The sequence below is a fragment of the Lynx canadensis genome, chromosome E2 (assembly GCF_007474595.2).
Source record: "Lynx canadensis isolate LIC74 chromosome E2, mLynCan4.pri.v2, whole genome shotgun sequence".
NCBI classification, from domain to species: domain Eukaryota; kingdom Metazoa; phylum Chordata; class Mammalia; order Carnivora; family Felidae; genus Lynx; species Lynx canadensis.
Genome location: NC_044317.1, coordinates 28,694,930 through 28,713,897, shown reverse-complemented (window position 1 = coordinate 28,713,897; position 18,968 = coordinate 28,694,930). Strand labels below are relative to the sequence as shown.

Here is an 18,968-nt window from a genome sequence, read left to right as displayed (position 1 = left end):
CTGAACATTTTCCAAACCTGCATGAAATTCATCTTTGAAGTAGTAACTGTGCTCATTTGAAACAATCATTTGTGATGTTTTGAACAAAGCTCAAATGGATCCATCCTCTCTTACTTTTTTCATAGAGTTGTTTCTTTCTCCATGAACCTTGTATGAGGAGCCGGGCAGATGCTGACTCCGGCTGCCCTCAGTCCTCAGCTACCCTCCTTCAGAGAGGGGAAGGGGCATCACCGTGTCCTTGGCTTCCGGGCTCCCGGATAACACTTGGCATCCTTGCTGGCAGTGCTGAGCTGTGGAAGCATATACAGCTGCCACACCGCTGAGGAAGCGACAGGAAGGACAGCTGGGATCCTTACCGTGGACAGCAGGAAGGCACAGTCGTGGTTATTGATTCCGATGATAGAAGGAACTGAATTAAATGCTTTTTGAGTCAATAGGGCTAGAGGCTCATCAGGAAAGAAAAACTCATCAACCACTGGAATGGAACACGTGATTTTCTGGAATAAGGAAGAAGAGAAAATCAGCATCTGCTTCTGTTCACAAAATCTGCTGTCCCCAAGCCCCCAGCCAAGGAGACCCAACCCGCCGAGCAGTGGTCAAACTACATTAAGAAAGGAAAAAGCCACAGTTGGCCCATCCTGATGTATCAGTTCTGCTTGGCCGGCCCTGCACTTGCTTAGGCAAAGGGGCTCAAATTCTTGAGAACCACTGACCAAATGCAGCAGGCAGAGTGGTGAGCAGGGGACAGGGGAGTGGCCACAGTAGTGGGGATTAGTATGCACATCTTCCTGAGATGTCCTCCTCAGCACTGTGCCTTTGATCTGGCTGAGTCTTGGGTCTCAGGAGGAAACACCTGGCTTTATCCACGTTTTTGGGGGTCTCTGTTTGGGAGTGGGGATGGCGGGGAGCACACAGAAGACCTTTCACACTCCATCGGGTCAAGGACTTGTTATCCAGCTCCCAGACTCCAGCACAACTCACAGCGGACCCTTCATCCATGCCAACAAAGTATTTCACAATTGTTAGAATCTGACAGATAATGGCCTTGCTCTTCCAAGGACCATCAGAAGCTCTCACGAGTGGAAGGGGCACAAAGAGCTCATTCAGTCCAGTGACTGAAATTTGTCAGTGGTCATCTAGACTCTGCTTGCATACCTACAGAGGTGGGTGTCTCACTATCTTCTAAAGGTGCTGGCCCTTTTTCAGAGTTTTTAGAAATTTCCTGGTTATACCAAGCCAAAATGGCTTCCTAACAGAACTCACACTCTTGACACTGATGTTAGCCTCTGGCAGCATGTGCAACAGGGGAAGTCCCTCTTCCCAGTGACTTAAAGACAACATTTGTGTTTTCCTGGATCTTCTCCTGGCTAAGCAGCATCCCTGGCCCATCAAGTTCTTTAAATTACCTATCATGGTTCTGTACATTCTACACCCATTACTATGAATCCCAACCTCCATCTTTCCAAATCCCATATCAAGTAAGTAAGAGAGTGGTGGGTTTGCTGCCATTCCATTCCAAGCACAACCCTGCCCCCAAACCCTCCCGCCCCTCTTCACCTTGCTGATGTCCAACAACTCCTCGGAGGGTTTTGCCCTCAGGCACTGCAGCAGGGCAGCAGAGTCAGACGCCTGGCAACCACAGATATGCGCAAGCACCTGCAACTGTTGCCAGAGAAGGACCAGGTCAGAGCACAGCATGGAAAGTCGCCAAGAAAATGCAAGTGAAAAGAGTCCTAGATCCTTCTACATGAAGCCTGCTGCCCCTCCCCACCCCCTGAGGACAGGCGGGCACTGTACCTCTTTGTTCTCTTGCCTGACTCTCCTTGTCATCTTTAGCAACCGCTGGAGTAGGGGAGGTGGTATGTCAGCCTGTGGCTGTGGAACAGAGTCAAGATTCCTGGCCATGGATGAGACCAGTCTGATGGTGTTGGCTTCACTGGCAGTAGGCCTCACTGAGTCCAGACGCCCAACTCTGGGATTGCTGAGTGGAGCCAGGAGCCCCAAGCGTGAGGAGCAGCTTTGCAAGCATGACTTAACGGTCAGTTGAGGCATGACTCTGGCTCAGTGTCAGCTTGTCGGCTTCTGTTAAGCTCACCCCCACCACAGCTAGAATACCCTGAACAGCTTTTCCTGTCTCGCATCAATTCCACTCATCCCTAGCTCCTCCGAGATGTCCTTTCAGACCACTGCAGCTCCCATGAACCCCTTCCTCCTCTGATTTCCTGTTACCTCAAGGATTCCCACCTTCTCTACCTAGCCTTTTCACAAACACTGCCTTGCGCAGTCGTCGAACTTTCCGTGGGAGCTCATCCCTTGAAAGTGGTGGCCCCCCAAGTGTCTGGGAGTCATGATGCTCTGAGAATCCAATGAAAGCTACAAACCCGCTCCCTGGGAAAATGCACAAACATATAGAATCTACACACAACGTACAACTGTAGGAGCGCAAGGACCATCTCCCAACTACCCATGGATTTCAGGTTAAAAACCTTTGTCATAAAATGATTATGGTCTTCTGAAGTCAGTGTAGCCCTTCCCATTTACAAACCCACAGGTCCTAGCATAGAGCTAGAAGGACTATGGACACTCAGCGTACGTGTGCTAAATGAACAAACAGAGGCACAAACTGAAAGTTGGTATGTCATGTTCCCCAAATCAATATTCCCGATGCATTGAGAGTATTTTTACAATATATGACTCCATGTCTCTGCTTGTGGTGTGCACCTGTCATTTTCTATCAGGTGTTCAAGCAAATGCACCACGAAAATGCATAGTCCCCAGGAGGTGGCTCACAGCCCCGTGCTTAATCTTTCATTGACCGAATCAGCTCATTTGTTAACTCATTCATTCAGCAAACAGCAACAGTCACCTAATATGCACCAGGAATCATGCCGGGACATGAAAGATACAGAGGACCTTGGTCTCCAGGTCCTCACTGTCTGCTAGAGCACTAAACCAAGATGACAGATGACAAAAGTCTGGGGCATATGCCTCACCGCCCCCTCACAATCTCATGCCAGGCAACAAGAATCAGTCACAGTGTTATTTCCCACTGAATTGGAAACAGCCTAAGAATCTTTCTTAACAGAGTACTCTAGATAGAGTGGAGTCAATATAGGAGATGAGCCGTATATAACACAGGGGACTGAGTTATATATCCTAAGTGAAGAGTAATGAATAAGATGTCAGAACAATTACATAGACACTCATGTACACACAACCACAAACACACACACACACACACTCACACACACCAACAGTATTTCACTGGGGACCTATTTTCTGTCAAACCAGGCCTCCCATAGAGCAATAAGGTTCACCTCGTGCCCAGCATCAGATTCTTTTGACCATGGTCAGTAGGACCCGCCAAGCACATGGTCTATCGACACCTGACCACATTCTCCCCTGACCAAGTAGAGGAGAGGTGTTAACGAGATACCTACATCCTTCTTCCTGTCATCACCAGGGGATATCATCTGCATAGGCAGGATGGCCACCCCCACTCTGCATGATGGCTTTGTGGAATAAGCCATTGGCATGGGGGACAGAATCTGGAGAGATGAACACAGGAGACCAGGAAAAGTTATGCAGGGGACTCTCCATCCAGCACATACACCATCCACCTTTCCTTAAAGAACCTTCCCAGGAAGCCTCCTTAAAAGCTTTGTGCTTACAGGAAAAAAAAAAAAAAAAGCCCTGGTTTGGGGACTCAAGGACTAGCCATGGATGTATGGACAAATTATTTAACCTGTCTGAGCCCCAGGTGCCTCAGGAACTTTGAGGTCAAACATCCTGGTGTGTGATTGCTTGCTAGCTCCTTCATTTCCTAGCTGGGGGAATCTCAGGCAAATTGTTTCATATTTCCGAGCATCAATTTACTTCTTCCAAAACTGGAAGGAAAAATGGAGCACATATCACAGAATTGTGGCATAGAGCAGAAGTAACAAATATAGAAGGCTTTGCACAACGCCTGGTCAGACAGCATGCACCCACGAAACGGGGGTTGTCATCATATATGCAAAGTTGAGTTATTATAATTCACCTTACTGAATTATTTTGAAGATACAAAAATATCTTGTGTATTGTCAAGTGCTACACCGTGGAAGCTCTCTTAACCCACTTCTATGTAACAGACTTTTGTGATGAACATGTGACCCTGGAGATGCCAAGCACTCAGAGCCAGTGGGCTATTTTCTAGCACCACCACAGGTTTCTATTCCCACAAGTTTCTGGCCAAGAGGCAGGTGTGTTTGCTTCCTCACTTGTTTGGTCAGTTACACTTGCTACTGTAATTACATAATCAATGAAATACCGTGGGAACCAGTGAAGTATGTGTGTAAGAAAGAAACAAACTATGTTTGGGGGAAAGAAACCTGTGATAAAGACAAGTAGCTGAAAAATACTGCCGGCAAATTAGGTGTGAAAAAGGTAAGAGTAAAATACGTGGGTGCGGCGGGGGCGGGGGGGGGTGGGAGCGGAAAATTCCATAAATGCACCTCATTCACAGACTACAAAGCACGCATCTTTTAAAATTCATGCTCACTGTAAAGAAGCTGAAACTGTAATTAGAGGACCATGATTCCAATGGGTGGTTTATGCCAGAGAACCATGTTGGACCTCTAGCCAGCAGACCAACCTGAAAAGATACACACTATATACCAAACCACTGATAGAGAAATGTACACTTTCTCTTTGAAGTTAAAATAAAATGTTATAGGGGCGCCTGGGTGGCTCAGTCAGTTAAGCGTCTGACTTCAGCTCAGGTCACAATCTCGCGGTCCATGAGTTCGAGCCCCGCGTCGGGCTCTGGGCTGATGGCTCAGAGCCTGGAGCCTGCTTCTGATTCTGTGTCTCCCTCTCTCTCTGCCCCCCGCCCCCCCCCCCCCACGTTCATGCTCTGTCTCTCTCTGTCTCAAAAATTAATAAAAAAAACGTTTAAAAAAAATTAAAAAAAAATTAAATGTTATATGCATCCTTTTTTTTTTAAAGTTTAGCTGAACTTTTCTATTAAACAAGTAATTACCAGTCCTGGTAATTGGACACCAGGGCTTCCACCCTATAAATATAAGGGATTTTTCTTCAAACTATTACTCAGGATGTGATCTTGGGTAATTCATTTAAACTCTTCCTGATGACAGCTCTTGTCCACAAAATGACAGAGAGCCCCTAACTCTCTCTGTGAGGCTTGAGGGAGACAATGTGTATAAAGCGTTTGTTTCACAGGAAAGCACCGGTCAGCTATAAGTGATTCATGGTCCTCATTTTTGTAACCTCCCCCACCAAGGTCTGTTCAAATCCCAAGAGCAGAACTCACGAGGCTGGAAACACTGATGGCTCCCGCTGACTCTCCGAAGATGGTCACGGAGCGTGGGTCACCACCGAAGAACTTGATGTTGTCCTGGACCCAGGTTAGGGCAGCCACCTGGTCCAGGAAGGCCCAGTTCCCCCGGGCATGCTCATCCCCTGTGCTGGGGCAAGAAGTAGGGTGAGAAATACTCAGTGGGCTGGCAATCTGCTTCCTGCCGCTCAAGGAGTTCAAGGTGGAGGCTGCGGGTGGGTGGCCACTCCTTTGCAGGACCTTCCCTGCGTTCGTCCATCTGCTGGCCAGACGCAGAGGGTCTAGGCCCGGAAAGGAGGGCAGAGTCACAAGACGGGAAGGGAGCCAGGTCCTTGACTGACCATGTGAAAAGATGTCTGTCAGTCAGGATTCACTCCCAGTTGGACCTTACTTGAGTGAGAAAGAGATTTTTATTGTTTTAAGCCACCAAGACTTGGGAGTTTATCTTTCATAGCTGCAAAGATTTACCTCACTAATCGGGTCACAGTTATTCAGTGTCACTGAAGTGCTCATACTTCCTTACGCAGCTGGGCACTGAATACCTGTGGCTGCCATACAGCTGTGCCTCAGGACCTGGGGTGTCAAGCTCTCAGGGACACTTACTTGAAAAACCAAATATTCTAGCCGGTACTGGGTAGTCACGACCAGCACGTCCTCGTAGGCAGCCAAGGCGGACCCATCGAAGGAGGAGGCTGAGCCAACCTGAAGGCACCCCCGGGGAACACACCATGACCTTAGAAGGGAGAGGAACTCTCCAGTTGGCCTGCCAGGCATTCACACCCCCTCCCTATACATTTGGGACCTTCCTTCTTTAGGGAATTATAGGTGTCTCACTTTCCTTTCTAAAAGCATGAGAGATTATGTCTTTTGAAGAAGGCCAAGGGGTGAGCATGGAGGCTTGAGTTTGATTCCCAGCTCTGCCACTGACAAACTGTGTGATGCTGGGCAGATTACTTAACCTCTCTGAGGCTCATTTTTCTCATCTATAAGATGTGAAGAATGAAAGTATCTCATTTTATGGGCTATCATGAGATTTCAACAAGATTCTGCATTTAAGTTCTTAGAACAATTTCAAGTGCTCAGAAAGTATTAACCAAATATCACTGAACTTGTGACCCACACGAAGACAGAAATCATCGTAAGCCCTGTGGAGAGCAAAATCCACTTAAACTGTTTTAACTTTACTCTTTCCACTACCTACAGAGAGAAGCGAAGCGAGGATGAGAAAAAAAAAGGGAAGAGAAGTGTGAAAACTTTACTATATCAATTAGAAAAATTGGACTGGGCAAACATAAACATTCACATGGTACTATCATGATTCATATACTTACAAATATATCTTTTTCATTCTCTTTTTTAAGGTCATATTAGGGACTACAAGTCTTGGGCCAGCCATGGGGGATAAGGGAGAACCAGAAAAGCACTGGCTTTGACATGGGAATTTCTACTCGTTGTGTGTACAAGGCATTTATGCCATCCCTGTGCCTCATCTTCTTAATCGTACTATGGGTCCAGTAATCTTTACCCATGATTACTGTGGGGGTTAAATGAGATAATGTACTGTGCCTGGCACACAGTCAACTGCTCAATATATGTTGTTGTTATGATCCAATAGAGTGAGTCTCTCATCGCAGTGGCATGGGGGAGAGATGATGGCTTTCCTACTCACTAATACAGAGATATTTTACATTCCTAAATGAAATACTTAGTATTATTACCTGTCCTCGTTGCAAACAGAAAAATTGGAAGGTGTATATCCTCTTTAAAGGATTTCCCAAACAGAGTCCTTGTAAGCAGTCTTTCTAAATGTTTACAGACCATTAAATACTCAACAGAGGGGAAAAACAAAACAAAATAAAAATTGAAGGTCAAGTTGCTGCCAATAAAGAAGCAATCAGAAAGGAAGATAGAGGGAATCTGTCATTAAATGACTTTTTAAGAAAATTATTGATGTGCAAGTGATTACATTTCTCTTTTACCCAACAGGGGGTAGGTTGGATTCTAGACACCCAGCCACTCCTCCTGGGTCCCTGGCTGAGAACCTGCTAGCTGGAGCCCCCCGCATGGCAGGCAGCCTTACAGGGAGGTTGGAGCCATTGTCCGCATGGGCTGGCGCATAGATGTTAAGGTACAGGCAGTCTTCGGACGTTTCCAATTTGGGGTAACGCACTTTGAGAACGTGTTGATAGGAGACCAGCCACTCTAAGTCCTGGAAGCATCTTGGAGGAAAAAAAGGAAAAATTCTCAGAGTTGCTGTCACACTTGCCTGGGAGGGGCCAGGTCCCGTGACGGCAGGGAGGCCTGGTGTCCTATGTCTGAGCAGAAGAGGCATATGGGAGCTATTGGTACAGAGTCTAATCGTCTCCCTGGCCCCCGCCATAGTGGCACAGACAAAGAAACAAACTATGATCTCTTTGATCTGGTTTGGGGGTAGGAAAGTATGTTGTGCAGAATAATTGTGCCATTAACCTCCAGTACCCACCCATGCCTACACCCACTACCATAACCCCAGACACACACATAGAGATTCAAGATGACTCAACAATTCCCCAAACTAGAGGGCAAGACCCTGGGTTGCAAATCAAAGGTATTGCTATAGTAGCTCCCTTTTCTGCACCCAGAGGAACAAAAGGACATCTCTAGGCTTTTCTACCAGGGACCAATAGAGGTATATGTACAAGGAGATTCCTGCATTCAAACCTTTGCTCAAGCTGGTCCCTATGCCCAGACTGTTCTCTCCTCATGTCTGTTTGCTCGTGTTCTTTCCTTTCTTTCAGATTCAGTGCAAGTGCCACCTCTTCAAGAAGCCTTCTGAGATTTCTCCAGTTAGACCAAGCTCTTCTTTAGAGACCGCTGTACATGTTGTGTTCTTTCCTAGAAGTCTCCTGGGCTTGTACATGGGTGTTACCAGCTTTCCCACTCAAACGGGAGCAGCTTAAAGCTTAGGACTCTGTTTTGGTCACCTCAGTACTTCATAGCCCCTAGCACTGAGCCTGCTTGCTATGCAATAAGATTGAAGGAGTCTACATATGTGATTTCTACTATACTTCAGTGCTCCATGAATGTTAATTCTTTTTTAATAAAACAGTGTACAGATTAGGCGGTGGGAAACCATCGCTGCAAATTACCCCAAGACAAGTGCTTATGCCTTTTTGCCCTTTCGTAGTTTGTTTATCAGAAATCAAGCCCTCGCTGCTTTCAACACAGCCATCCCTGACCTCCCCACAAGGTGAGGCTAGGTGGTTCCTTCTCAGCACCCTTTTCTGATCCCCTAAGGTTGCCCTTGACACTCTATATTTTAATTATTGCTGTTATTCCACCCCTGCCACCCCCACCAGCCCCCAGGTTCCTTCAGGGAAGCTGTGACCAGCCCACTGTGGTATCTGCCAGAGCTTAATGGAGAGGAAGTTACTGAGCTGGCTCTTAATGGATATTAGTTGAATGAATAATGAATGAATGAACAGATGAGTTTCAGCTTAGTGTCCTCAGTCCCTGGGCCACATGGGTCTCCTTTGTGGCTTAGGGCACTTCCTAAAACCAGGGTACTCCTTCTGCCTGGGACTGCCAAGGCAAGGAACCAGCGTGGCCCAATGTGAGGGACTTCACAAAATCTGAGTGTCAGAAGATTCTTGAGGATTTTCAAGTCTCCCATCTCAACCTATGCTCAAGTTCTCAGGATTCGCCCACCTCAGTCAGCTTGAAAATTTGCAGTGACTGGGAGCTCCCGGCCCAGAACACACTCACGTACTCCATAGGTGTCTATGGATTTCCCTGCGCTGGGCACAGAGTGCTAGAGCTGAAATCTCTTGCAAGGTGGTTCTTCACCCTAAAGCCCTCAGCCTGGGTGAGAGGTGACATGGAATCACGCGGACAAAGACTCAGTAAGTCCGTCGTCGTGGTTCCCAAACCTGATTGGTCCACAAATCCCTAGAGAGCTTTCAGTGACTCTAGTGTTTTGGGCCCAGCTCTGGAGATTCCAATTTAGGAAGTTCAAGAAGGGAGCCCAGGAAATCTGCATGCTCTGAACACCGCCACCACTGATTCTGCTGGTCAGCCAGCTGGGGAGCCATGAGATTACCGAAGGTCTTGTCTACTCCCGTACCCACCCTCCTCCTCGTCCTCCTCGTCCTCCTCCGTCCCCTCCTCCTCCTCCTTGTTCCCCACCTTTCCCAGGGGGGCTGCATGACCTTTATTCCCCCTCAGTGCTCTGTCCCCACTCCCAGTTCACATTCCACCCATGAGACCGAGCCTGCTCTTACAATTTAGGGTAGGATGTGGCATTTCGGACGTCATTCCAGGGCAGAGCAGGCTTTGGTTGCTTAAATCGCAGGGGCCCTAGAGGAGGTGCAGCATAGGGGATCCCGAGGAACATGTTCACAGGCACGGTGCTTCCCAGTACAGTGGTTTGCTTCCCCCGGACCCATCCCAGCCTGGTGCTCCTCACTGGTGCATCAGCAGCTGGCCCTGAGGGGACACACAGGGAGGAATCAGATGCTGGCCGGGTAGAGAACCAGAATAAGCTCAACTAGGAGCTCCCCTCAGTGGGGGCACTCTTTGTTGGCCCAGACGCGGTGCAACAGGAAGTATCTAGACTCTCCGGCAATGAACCCAGGTCCACTGCTTCCTTCAAGATTGCCACCTGCATAAGAACACCGACTTAGTTTCTACTAGGAGTATAGCACCGACCCACAAAAGTTTCCGGTCACCTTAGGGCACAAGTAGCCTCCCCCTTCTGCAGCACAGATTTCTCTTACTCTGGAACTGATACATGCCAGGGCTGCAGATCCTAGGATCCCACAAAGTCATCTAACCCAGAGTCCCCACATGCGGGTCATTTTCATACTCACCATCACATTTGCTGGCATGTCTGTGCATCCCCTGTCTGACTACTAGCTTTTTAATTTTTCTTAAAATTAAATTTTAATAAACTTAAAAAATCTTACCTAGAGGATTCCTAAGCATTAACGTCTACGGAACTGTGCTTCTGATGAGTTAAGTATACGCTTTTGAATACACATGAAAATAAGTAGATGTCAATGAAAATAAAAAGTTCTCATACAGATGCCACCTGACATCAGCTCATCCACCTCCAGGATATGAGAAGGACATTCTGGGAAACCGAGAGTGCAAGCTTCTTGGTTTCCACATAGAATATAGAGCATTGAGAAGTTCACTGCCCAGCTACTTGCTTGGCAGGACTCAGGTGTCTTGGTGCTACCTGCTCTAGCGTCACCGTGACAGTGAAAGTCCTATCCGGGCAGCCAGTACCACAAAGCATGGGCTCTATCCTTTGCCCCTCCCCAGTACCCAGGACAGAGGGCTCTGCAAGCCTCGACAAGGTATGAGCACCCAAGGATAGGACCTGAATCTTCTGTGCAATACCCACACCCACAAAGGACACTCTGTTGGGGGGCTTTCAGTGACACCAGGACATTGGTCAGGTGCCCTGAGGTTACTACATGGCTTTCCATGCACCATGAGACCTCTGAGAAATAAGTTTGTTTGCACTAGTAGAAAAAAACATCCAAGATAAGGAAATCCCCCTACCCTATCTTCTGAGGGCCCTCCTCTCCCACTGGGTGTCTCACCCTTAATGACAGCTGCAAGGACCCAAAGAGCCCAGATCAGGGTCTGGCCTGGGTGCACCCACATCCCACTCATCCAGCTGGACCGCCTGAACTCCTCGCACATCCACGGCCTCCGCTGGCCTCAGAGAGCTTCAGTCAAAGAAAGAAAGGGCTCAACAAATGTTGAGCAGGCAGACACAGGATGCAGGGTTGGTGGAGAAAGGGCATCAGACCAAGATCTGCAGAGGAATTGGCCAAGCAAGACTTTCCTGTTCCGATTTATAGAAGGAGAAGCTGATGATTAACTAGTGAGCTGGTGAAGGATAATGTGGTAGGTTATGGGCTCATGGGATGACACAAATAGAAAAGACATTTGGGATCAGGTAAGTCAAAGACCTCAGCTCTGATGCCTGCAAAGGTCAGGAAAGCAGCAAACAAGCAGTGAATGAAGCTGTCCAAGAGAGATCAATTGGAAGCAGTGGGGACTGTGGAAAACTGGATAGCACATGCCCTGTATTAAAGGGGCAATGGCTTCTCAACGCCAGTAAACATTTGGCTTATGACAATGTAGGTACACCAAACCAGAAGTCTATGGTCTCTCTCAATTTTTATAAGTCCTCACTTTTTAAAAGTCCTGATATGAACACAATGCAGTATTTCTACTGGCTGCAATTCTGATCTAGACCCAGCACCCCTGTGTAAATATGAGGAGACAAGCCCAAAGAGGTGAAGTTACCATACGTGGTTCTGCTGGAGCATGTCCTTAGCATTCTGGGTTCTCGCTGCGCTGCTGGTGGGTCATAGAAGATCCGGCTCAGGACCCAGGAGCATCACCATCCTGCTCCCAACAGGGTCCACGCTGCCCTCAGGGTAAAGGGCCTGGGATGGGGTTTTCCAAATGCTTGGGGCTGGATGGGTAGAATCAGAATTATCTGGGGGTACTTGTTGATATTGTGTCCTTCTGCTCCACTCCCCCTGGAGATATGGGGGCAGGACAGTATCCATAGTGGGTTTGGGAAGCATCAACCTAATGCACAGGTTTCCCAGAGTGGTCACCTCCTGAGAAACGCAGGATTGTCACAAGCACATATTAGGAGCCTGCTGGCTACAGAACTCTGCATAATAGGCAAGGAAAGGCTTCCTCGAGCTCAGAGCAAGGGGCTGCCTGATGCATTTGGCTAAAGGCAGGTGCTCTGTAAACCTCTGCAGAATAGAAGGCTTCCAGCAAATAATATCTTTCACCTCAATTCCAGCTCCATTTCTGATACGCCTATGACAGCACCAGGAATTACAGAAACAGGACTTGAGCGCAGTCCTTTCTGAAGGTTTGATTCTTAATTCAGCAAAAATCACTTATGGTTCAAATAAATCTTGAAAATCCCTCAAATTGCCCCTGAAATCCAGTGAACAGGCCCTACGTATGCTGTTGAGGAGTAAGGAAGAAAGAGACTGCCTATACCAGACGTCTGGATATTCAAACTGCCCACCTTTGAAGTGATCACAAATCCTGGGAGATGAATGGGGGATGGGGTGGGAATTTCTAAAATGTTTCTGATGTGCCTGCAGAGTTTACTGGTTTAGGCTCAAGATTAAGCATACCAAAATCCTATGTATAGACATGCTGGTTGCTTCTAGGTTCAGGTACTTACAGTGTTTTAGGCATCAAAGACCTTAGCTTGGGTCCGGGCCATAGAGTAGGTCGTCAGTGGTATTTGCTAGACTGGAATCTAACCCTAGCTTATTAAGACACACACACACACACACACACACACACACACACATGCTGATGCCTTTCTTCTCTAGCTTCTTACCCTTTAAAGCTCAATTCAACACCCACCTCTTTTAAGAACCTTTCTTAGATTCTCCTGAACTCCTTAGAACTTTGCTTTTCTGGTCCCTCTTGTTTCCTAATTACCTGCGAATAGGATTGCCTTCCTCCTAGACAAAAGGTCTTTTCCATTTATGTATCCATCACAGCTTCTTCCGTGGGTCCTGGTGTTTCCCTCAACTTAGCCATTGGCCTTGTAACTTCACAGTTGGTACCATTCCCACTACTAACTTGACTATCGATTCACTCAGAAGTTTTCTTTAAATTGACTTAAAAAATGACTTATTATCAAGAAATTTGTATATAGCTAATGCAATGGAAATAGTGTTTTGAAAGGAGTAAATCAGTATATTTTGCATTTCTATACTGAAAAATCATCCCCCCACCTCTGGTAACCATTATAGTAAAGCTGTAGGGTATCGTGTAGAGGACCCCAAAAAGACAGAGTGGAGACTCTGCCCCTCCTGCACCATGGATCTTGGGAAAGAGAACGGAACAATGGTAGGGAAAACAGGGAGCAATACCAGGTGCCCTGAGCCCCTCTTAGACTTAAGTCCAAAAGTGGGAGATGTGCTAGAGAGGGAAGTTGAAGGCAGACTTGTTTCTCCAGGAGAAGACTGCCACAGAGGTGCCCCAAATCCTTAAGCCAGACTGTGGCAGCCAAAACCGAGTAGAAGAGGTTGGGCAAAGAGAGACCTCAGGTGATGCTCCTGCTTATCCTGGATCAGTTAGTCCTTGGAAGGGCCCCAAACATGGCCTTGAAGGGAACTCAGAGGTACTTGGAATATGGTCGGGAGCTGGATAGGAAGGAGATCAGGGGACCCACAGAGGTGCTTCCTGGGCTTGAGGACAAAGTGAACCACAGCCTGACTTAGGTGGAGCACAGTGCTGAGTGCTGTTCAGAGCTGAGGTGGGGCACTGAGTCAGTGAGGATCCATGGGCTTTGACCAAGACAACAGGATAGACCACAAGCTCGCCATGTTAGAATTAATCATCTTCCCAGGAATTTGGTGCACAGGGAAGTTGCTGTGGACAGCCCAATAATGCTAGGACTATTGCAAGTAGGGCCAGGCTCCCTCCACGCTTCTATTTGTGTGGTCACATAAGTTTCCCCCAATTCATGCATCCAGATGCCATCTTGGAGAGGAGCAGGGAGGATGGGAAGCAAATCTGAGGTCATGCATTTATTTGAAAAAGCTTATGTTACTTAAAGAGATTGCTTAAATTATTGAATAGGACTGAATTTACCAGAGAGAGCTCAATGTAAATATGTACCATTAACCACGAGGGATGAGGTGTTCTCTCTTTGTTAGAAAGAAAAACTAGTAAGTGTTATAGATATATTTAAGACACAGGTTGTGGGGTGCCTGGGCGGCTCAGTTGATTGAGTTAGTTGAGGGTCCGACTCTTGACTTAGGCTCAGATCATGATCTCATGGTTAGTGAGATCAAGCCCCGCATCGGGCTCCATCTGTCAGTGTGGAGCCTGCTTGGGATTCTCTCTCCCTCTCTCTGTTCCCTCCCCGGCTCACGTTCTGTCTCTCAAAATAAATACATAAACTGAAAAAAAGATTAAAACAAGAAACACACTGTGGGCAAACTGATGCTATCTTTTCTACAAACCCAGCGCTGAAAGAGAACTGTGGAGGGCATGACTTCCTAACTGCATATCTTATATTTGCTCTTCTGTCAAGGTGCCACCTCTGATTATCTCAGGTGCCCGCTAATGGACAGGGCCTGCACTCTGGGAAACTAATACGGTCTGTAATAATGATACTAGTTTTCATTTACGGAATGCTTTCTAGGCTATCAGAACCTGGGCTAAACGTTTTGCAACCCTTACCTTATTTAATGCCATTATTCCCACTTTGCAGATGAGAAACTGAGGCTCTGCAAGGTAGAAGGAATTGCGAAATATCACAAGGCTGACAAGCCAGCACAGCTGGGACTTGATCCCAGACTTCCTGCTTCCAAACTGCAGGCTTAGCCATTTAGAGAAGAGAAAGAAGGAGGAATGAAGGTCAGGGAGCATGACTGACTCCTGCAGTTCTTGGGCTGTTAAAAATCATTTAATCTTCTAGGAAGCTGAGTAACCCCCTGACGTCACCTCCTTGGACCTTGATGTTCCCATCAGTAGTACAGACCAGTGGCCTGGATGGCCCCTGAGACACAGACCTTTGATGGGCTCTCTCTGTCCTCCCAGACTGCTCTGCTGAAACCCTGTGGGAGAAACCGGAATGAGAGAGGACCTCAGTGTGAGGCTCAGCTTTGGCTTAAAACATATGCTAATCGACCCTGCTACCAATGGCCTCGGGTGCAGACTGGACTGCAGGTGGACAAAACAAAGGGAGGGTGCTCTGGGATGGACTCCGGTCACAGGGGGCAATCCCCCTGTCACCCAACATGGGCCCAGAGCTGGGTACCCTGGGGCTTCCTTCCCACAGCCTTTCTTCAATCCCACTTCACATTGCTGCTCAATGCAAATGCTTCAACAGGATGTTCAAATCCTTTCCCATCTGGCTTCATCCTGCCATTCCAGATGGATGCCTCACTGCACCCCATTGCTGCACCCCCATAACTGTGCTTCCATTACCTCACCCCCATCCCTATAGCCTCATCACTTTACCCCATCCCTGCACCCCCATCACCTCACCCCATCCCTACAACCTCATCATCATACTACCATCATTTATTCCCATCACTGTGGGTCCCATCACTGCACCCCATTGGCAACCATCCTTTGTTAATTACATTTTCCTCTCCTGGAATGTTTTGCCTTGACTTCTTCACCTGGCAAAATCCTATTTGTCTTTCAAGCTCCCACAGCAACACCGTCTCCTCCATGCAGAGCCCCTTATTCTCAAGTGCTACAACCGTTTTCTCCTTTCCTCCTGTGTGCTTTGTCAATGTTTCTATTATATGATTTACAATGCTCCGTCCTCGTTCTGTGGCTGTTTAGCCACAAATGATGATGAGGCTGAGGATGATGATGCCGATATCACTTGTCTCCTGGTCACATAACCTCAGGCCACTCTGCTTTAAGTCACAGCTGCAGTGGACAGTTCTGTGCAGGCTCAGTCTCACCTTGCACTGACTGCACACCACTTGAAGCACGGGTGGGCCATGTGACTTTCTATTTTCTGCCCCAGGGCCTTCTCCCTTGTCACAAATATCCCCTCTGACTTTGTCTAAGTGAGATTGGAACTAGAATAACCCAGGAGTAATACTCTCAAGGAAGGGAGAACGAGGCCTGGGAGATACACACTCCAGCCTCTGAAGGCATTCTGTGTGCTGCTCAGGAGGCAGAGGGTTCCAGAAAAATTGAGTTCTCATTGCTCACAGCAGCAGTCTCAGTAATACATCCTTTCTTGTCTTTTCTCTCTCTTCTCCCAGACCCAAGCTCTGCTCTCAGGGAACAAAACTAAGTCAGTGGGCACCAGAAGGAGACCTAGGAAGTAGATTATCAGTGGGAATATGTGAGTGGATCCCTCACCATTCAGACAGCATCATGTCATAAAGACTCTCAGGGATGGGTTGGGATGCGGTCCAGCTGGAGGGGACCATTGATGTATGCCTTAACCCTAGCATCTCTAAGGTATAGAGGTGATGCTAATTACAAGGGTTGTGGTGTTGGCTGGATTTCATTAACTGCCTTGGAAACCCTGAAGAAAAAAAAAAGACAGGCTCTGGTCAATCTGCTATCAATACAGAGTGAAAATTGGTAGGCTTCCTGGCAGCTTTTAAAGATAACCTTATCTCCTTGAACCACAGTTAGGCCATGCTGTGAGGCCCAAGATTTCAACATAAGAGTGAGAGAGCTACAAAGAAGGTTCAATGCGTAGCTGTGGAAGATCTCTTATACTAAAGCCAGGGCCCAGGTAAGATGATTAGGACCCCAAGACCTGGGGTGGAGACATGTGGATGGATGTGTTTGAGAACCATGAACATGCAGATTCTCCTAAACTCTCCAAATGAGCGGAAACCAACCTCTCCTTCTTACTAGAGGAGGACAGACTTGATTTGTGATGTGTGTCTCACATGAAAATGCTTTTCTACTTCAAGATCACCCGATTTCATGCATTGCCCCTGGCCAGTCATGAAAGCCAGGTTTCAGCAGAGCTTGAACAAGGGAATGTAGCCCCTTCTCTGGGAGGAAATGGCTTTCTCACTGAATTAGTTGCATAACATGGCCAATATGTCCTGGTAAAAACTGAGAAAAACATGTGTGGGAGTGAATCCTGAGGGTGGTGGACCTGAAGGGTGGAGCAGAAGATAAGACTGGATAGGAGAGAATTTAACACAAGAGCACATTCTCAGGACTCGGGATTTATTGTCCTGAAAGAATGTCTCGAGCTGGTCTAATATGCTGCAGGAATGGCTTCTTGAAGCTTGAACACGATGACAGCCTACAAAAAAATGAGATGGAAATGCTAGAATTGCCATGGCCAAGTATTGATAAAGTGATCAGAAGGTTCGGGATATGGGTCTATTAGAATAAATTTATTTCCTAGAATGAGGGAACTCACCACCTGGTGATATTTACTAGGAGTGCCCAGGGACTCTCTTCACTAGGGTAGTGAGGAATGTACCAGTGTAGAGGGCACCTATACCTTTGAGAAGCCCAATGGTGACAGTTCTTGGTAAGTAAAGGTTGACAGTAGGCAATGCTACCATGAAAATAGGCTTCGTTCCGATTCAGTCAATGTGAGTGAATCTGGAATAGCAGAAGCCAGGTAGTGCTACTTAACCACCAGAGATAACGTGGAAATAGCTACCTCAATGGACAGCAAAGGCAATGGCAACCAGGGTGCCTTGTCCCACTGAGATCTATGACAGTGATTAATAGACCATGGTATTCCTAGAAATAAGTAGGCAGCCAACTTGAATGTTGCTTCAGTTGTAAAACCAGAAAAAGCCAAGAGCTGGTGAGCAGAAGTTGCATTCCAGCCATAACAGTGAAAGATCACAATGCCTTGCCAGATGTTTCCAGATCTAAACCACTTCTCTGGGTGGCTCAGCTAAGCATCTAACTGGCTCAGGTCATGATCTCAGGGTTAATGGGTTTGAGCCCTGTGTCAGGCTCTTTGCTGACAGCTCGGAGCTTGGAGCCTGCTTCGGATTCTGTTGTCTCCTTCTCTTTCTGCCCCTCCCCTGCTTGCGCATGTTCTCTCGCTCCCTCTCTCTCTCTCTCTCAAAAATAAATAAACGTTGGGGCGCCTGGGTGGCTCAGTTGGTTAAGCATCCGACTTCCACTCAGGTCATGATCTCACAGTTCGTTGAGTTCGAGCCCCGCATTGGGCTCTGTGCTGACAGCTCAGAGCCTGGAGCCTGCTTTGGATTCTGTGTCTCCCTCTATCTCTCTGCCCCTCCCTTGCTCACATTCTGTCTCTCTCCCTCTCTCAAAAATAAATATTTAAAAAATTTTTTAAAAAATAAACGTTGAGAAAAAAAATTTAAATAAATAAACCATCTCTCAAACTTACTGAATCCATTGATTAAAGGATTCTGGGTCTTCTTAAAGAAGAACTATGTAATGCCACTACAAATATATATATATATATATATATATATATATATATATATATTCATTCCCTCAATCCTTCTCTAAAGGAATTTGTAGCCAGGACCCACCTCATCATGGGAAATTCCAGATGCATGGTCATTTGATGCCCATGATCTAGTCTTTCTTCTCAACCAGGACCCAGTCAGTAAGACTCCAATAGATGCTTCTCAAAGGGCATATAATTCTCTGCTGCAGTTAGCAAGGACTTACTCCAGAATTCCAGGGACCTATATCATGAGTCTCCCACTAGAGTTTTCCATAAACTCTACACTGCATCTTTTCCCATCCCCAACATCTCCAATATCCTAAGGCCTGCCAGGTCCTATCATTCAATAGCTGGGATGATTGGTCCATCGTGCCACTTCCTCTCCAGACCCCACTCAAAGCCGGCACCCTTTCAAGTCACTCAGGACTTGGGCCAGCTGAATACCATATACAAATACCCTTGTCAACTAGACAGTGATTGGGGGTCACATTTCAAAGGTCGTGATATATAAGACTGGACAAAAGAATATGCCATTGAATGGAGGTTTCATTCCCCCCATCACTTGCAAGCAGCAGGGTTGATAGAAAGAATGGAACATTAAAGATGCAAGTTAAATTACTAACAGGTAAAACACATTGGTCAGATGGACTAAAGTCCTGTCCCAGGCTTTAATACATTTACGTGATCAAC

At 47.0% G+C, this 18,968-nt stretch overlaps 1 protein-coding gene across 1 annotated transcript in view; it reads right to left on the bottom strand.

Moving 5' to 3' along the window:
* The window catches only part of CES5A (carboxylesterase 5A), a 29,400-nt gene extending 18,243 nt beyond the window's left edge, over positions 1–11,157 (bottom strand). The window contains 9 exon segments of the mRNA XM_030298955.1: positions 357–497; positions 1,558–1,662; positions 3,441–3,548; positions 5,312–5,460; positions 5,933–5,956; positions 5,959–6,068; positions 7,411–7,554; positions 9,595–9,799; positions 10,924–11,157. Of these exon segments, the coding sequence (XP_030154815.1) occupies positions 357–497; positions 1,558–1,662; positions 3,441–3,548; positions 5,312–5,460; positions 5,933–5,956; positions 5,959–6,068; positions 7,411–7,554; positions 9,595–9,799; positions 10,924–11,026 (1,089 nt within the window). The 5' untranslated portion in view covers positions 11,027–11,157.
* Between the last annotated feature and the right edge of the window lie 7,811 nt (positions 11,158–18,968).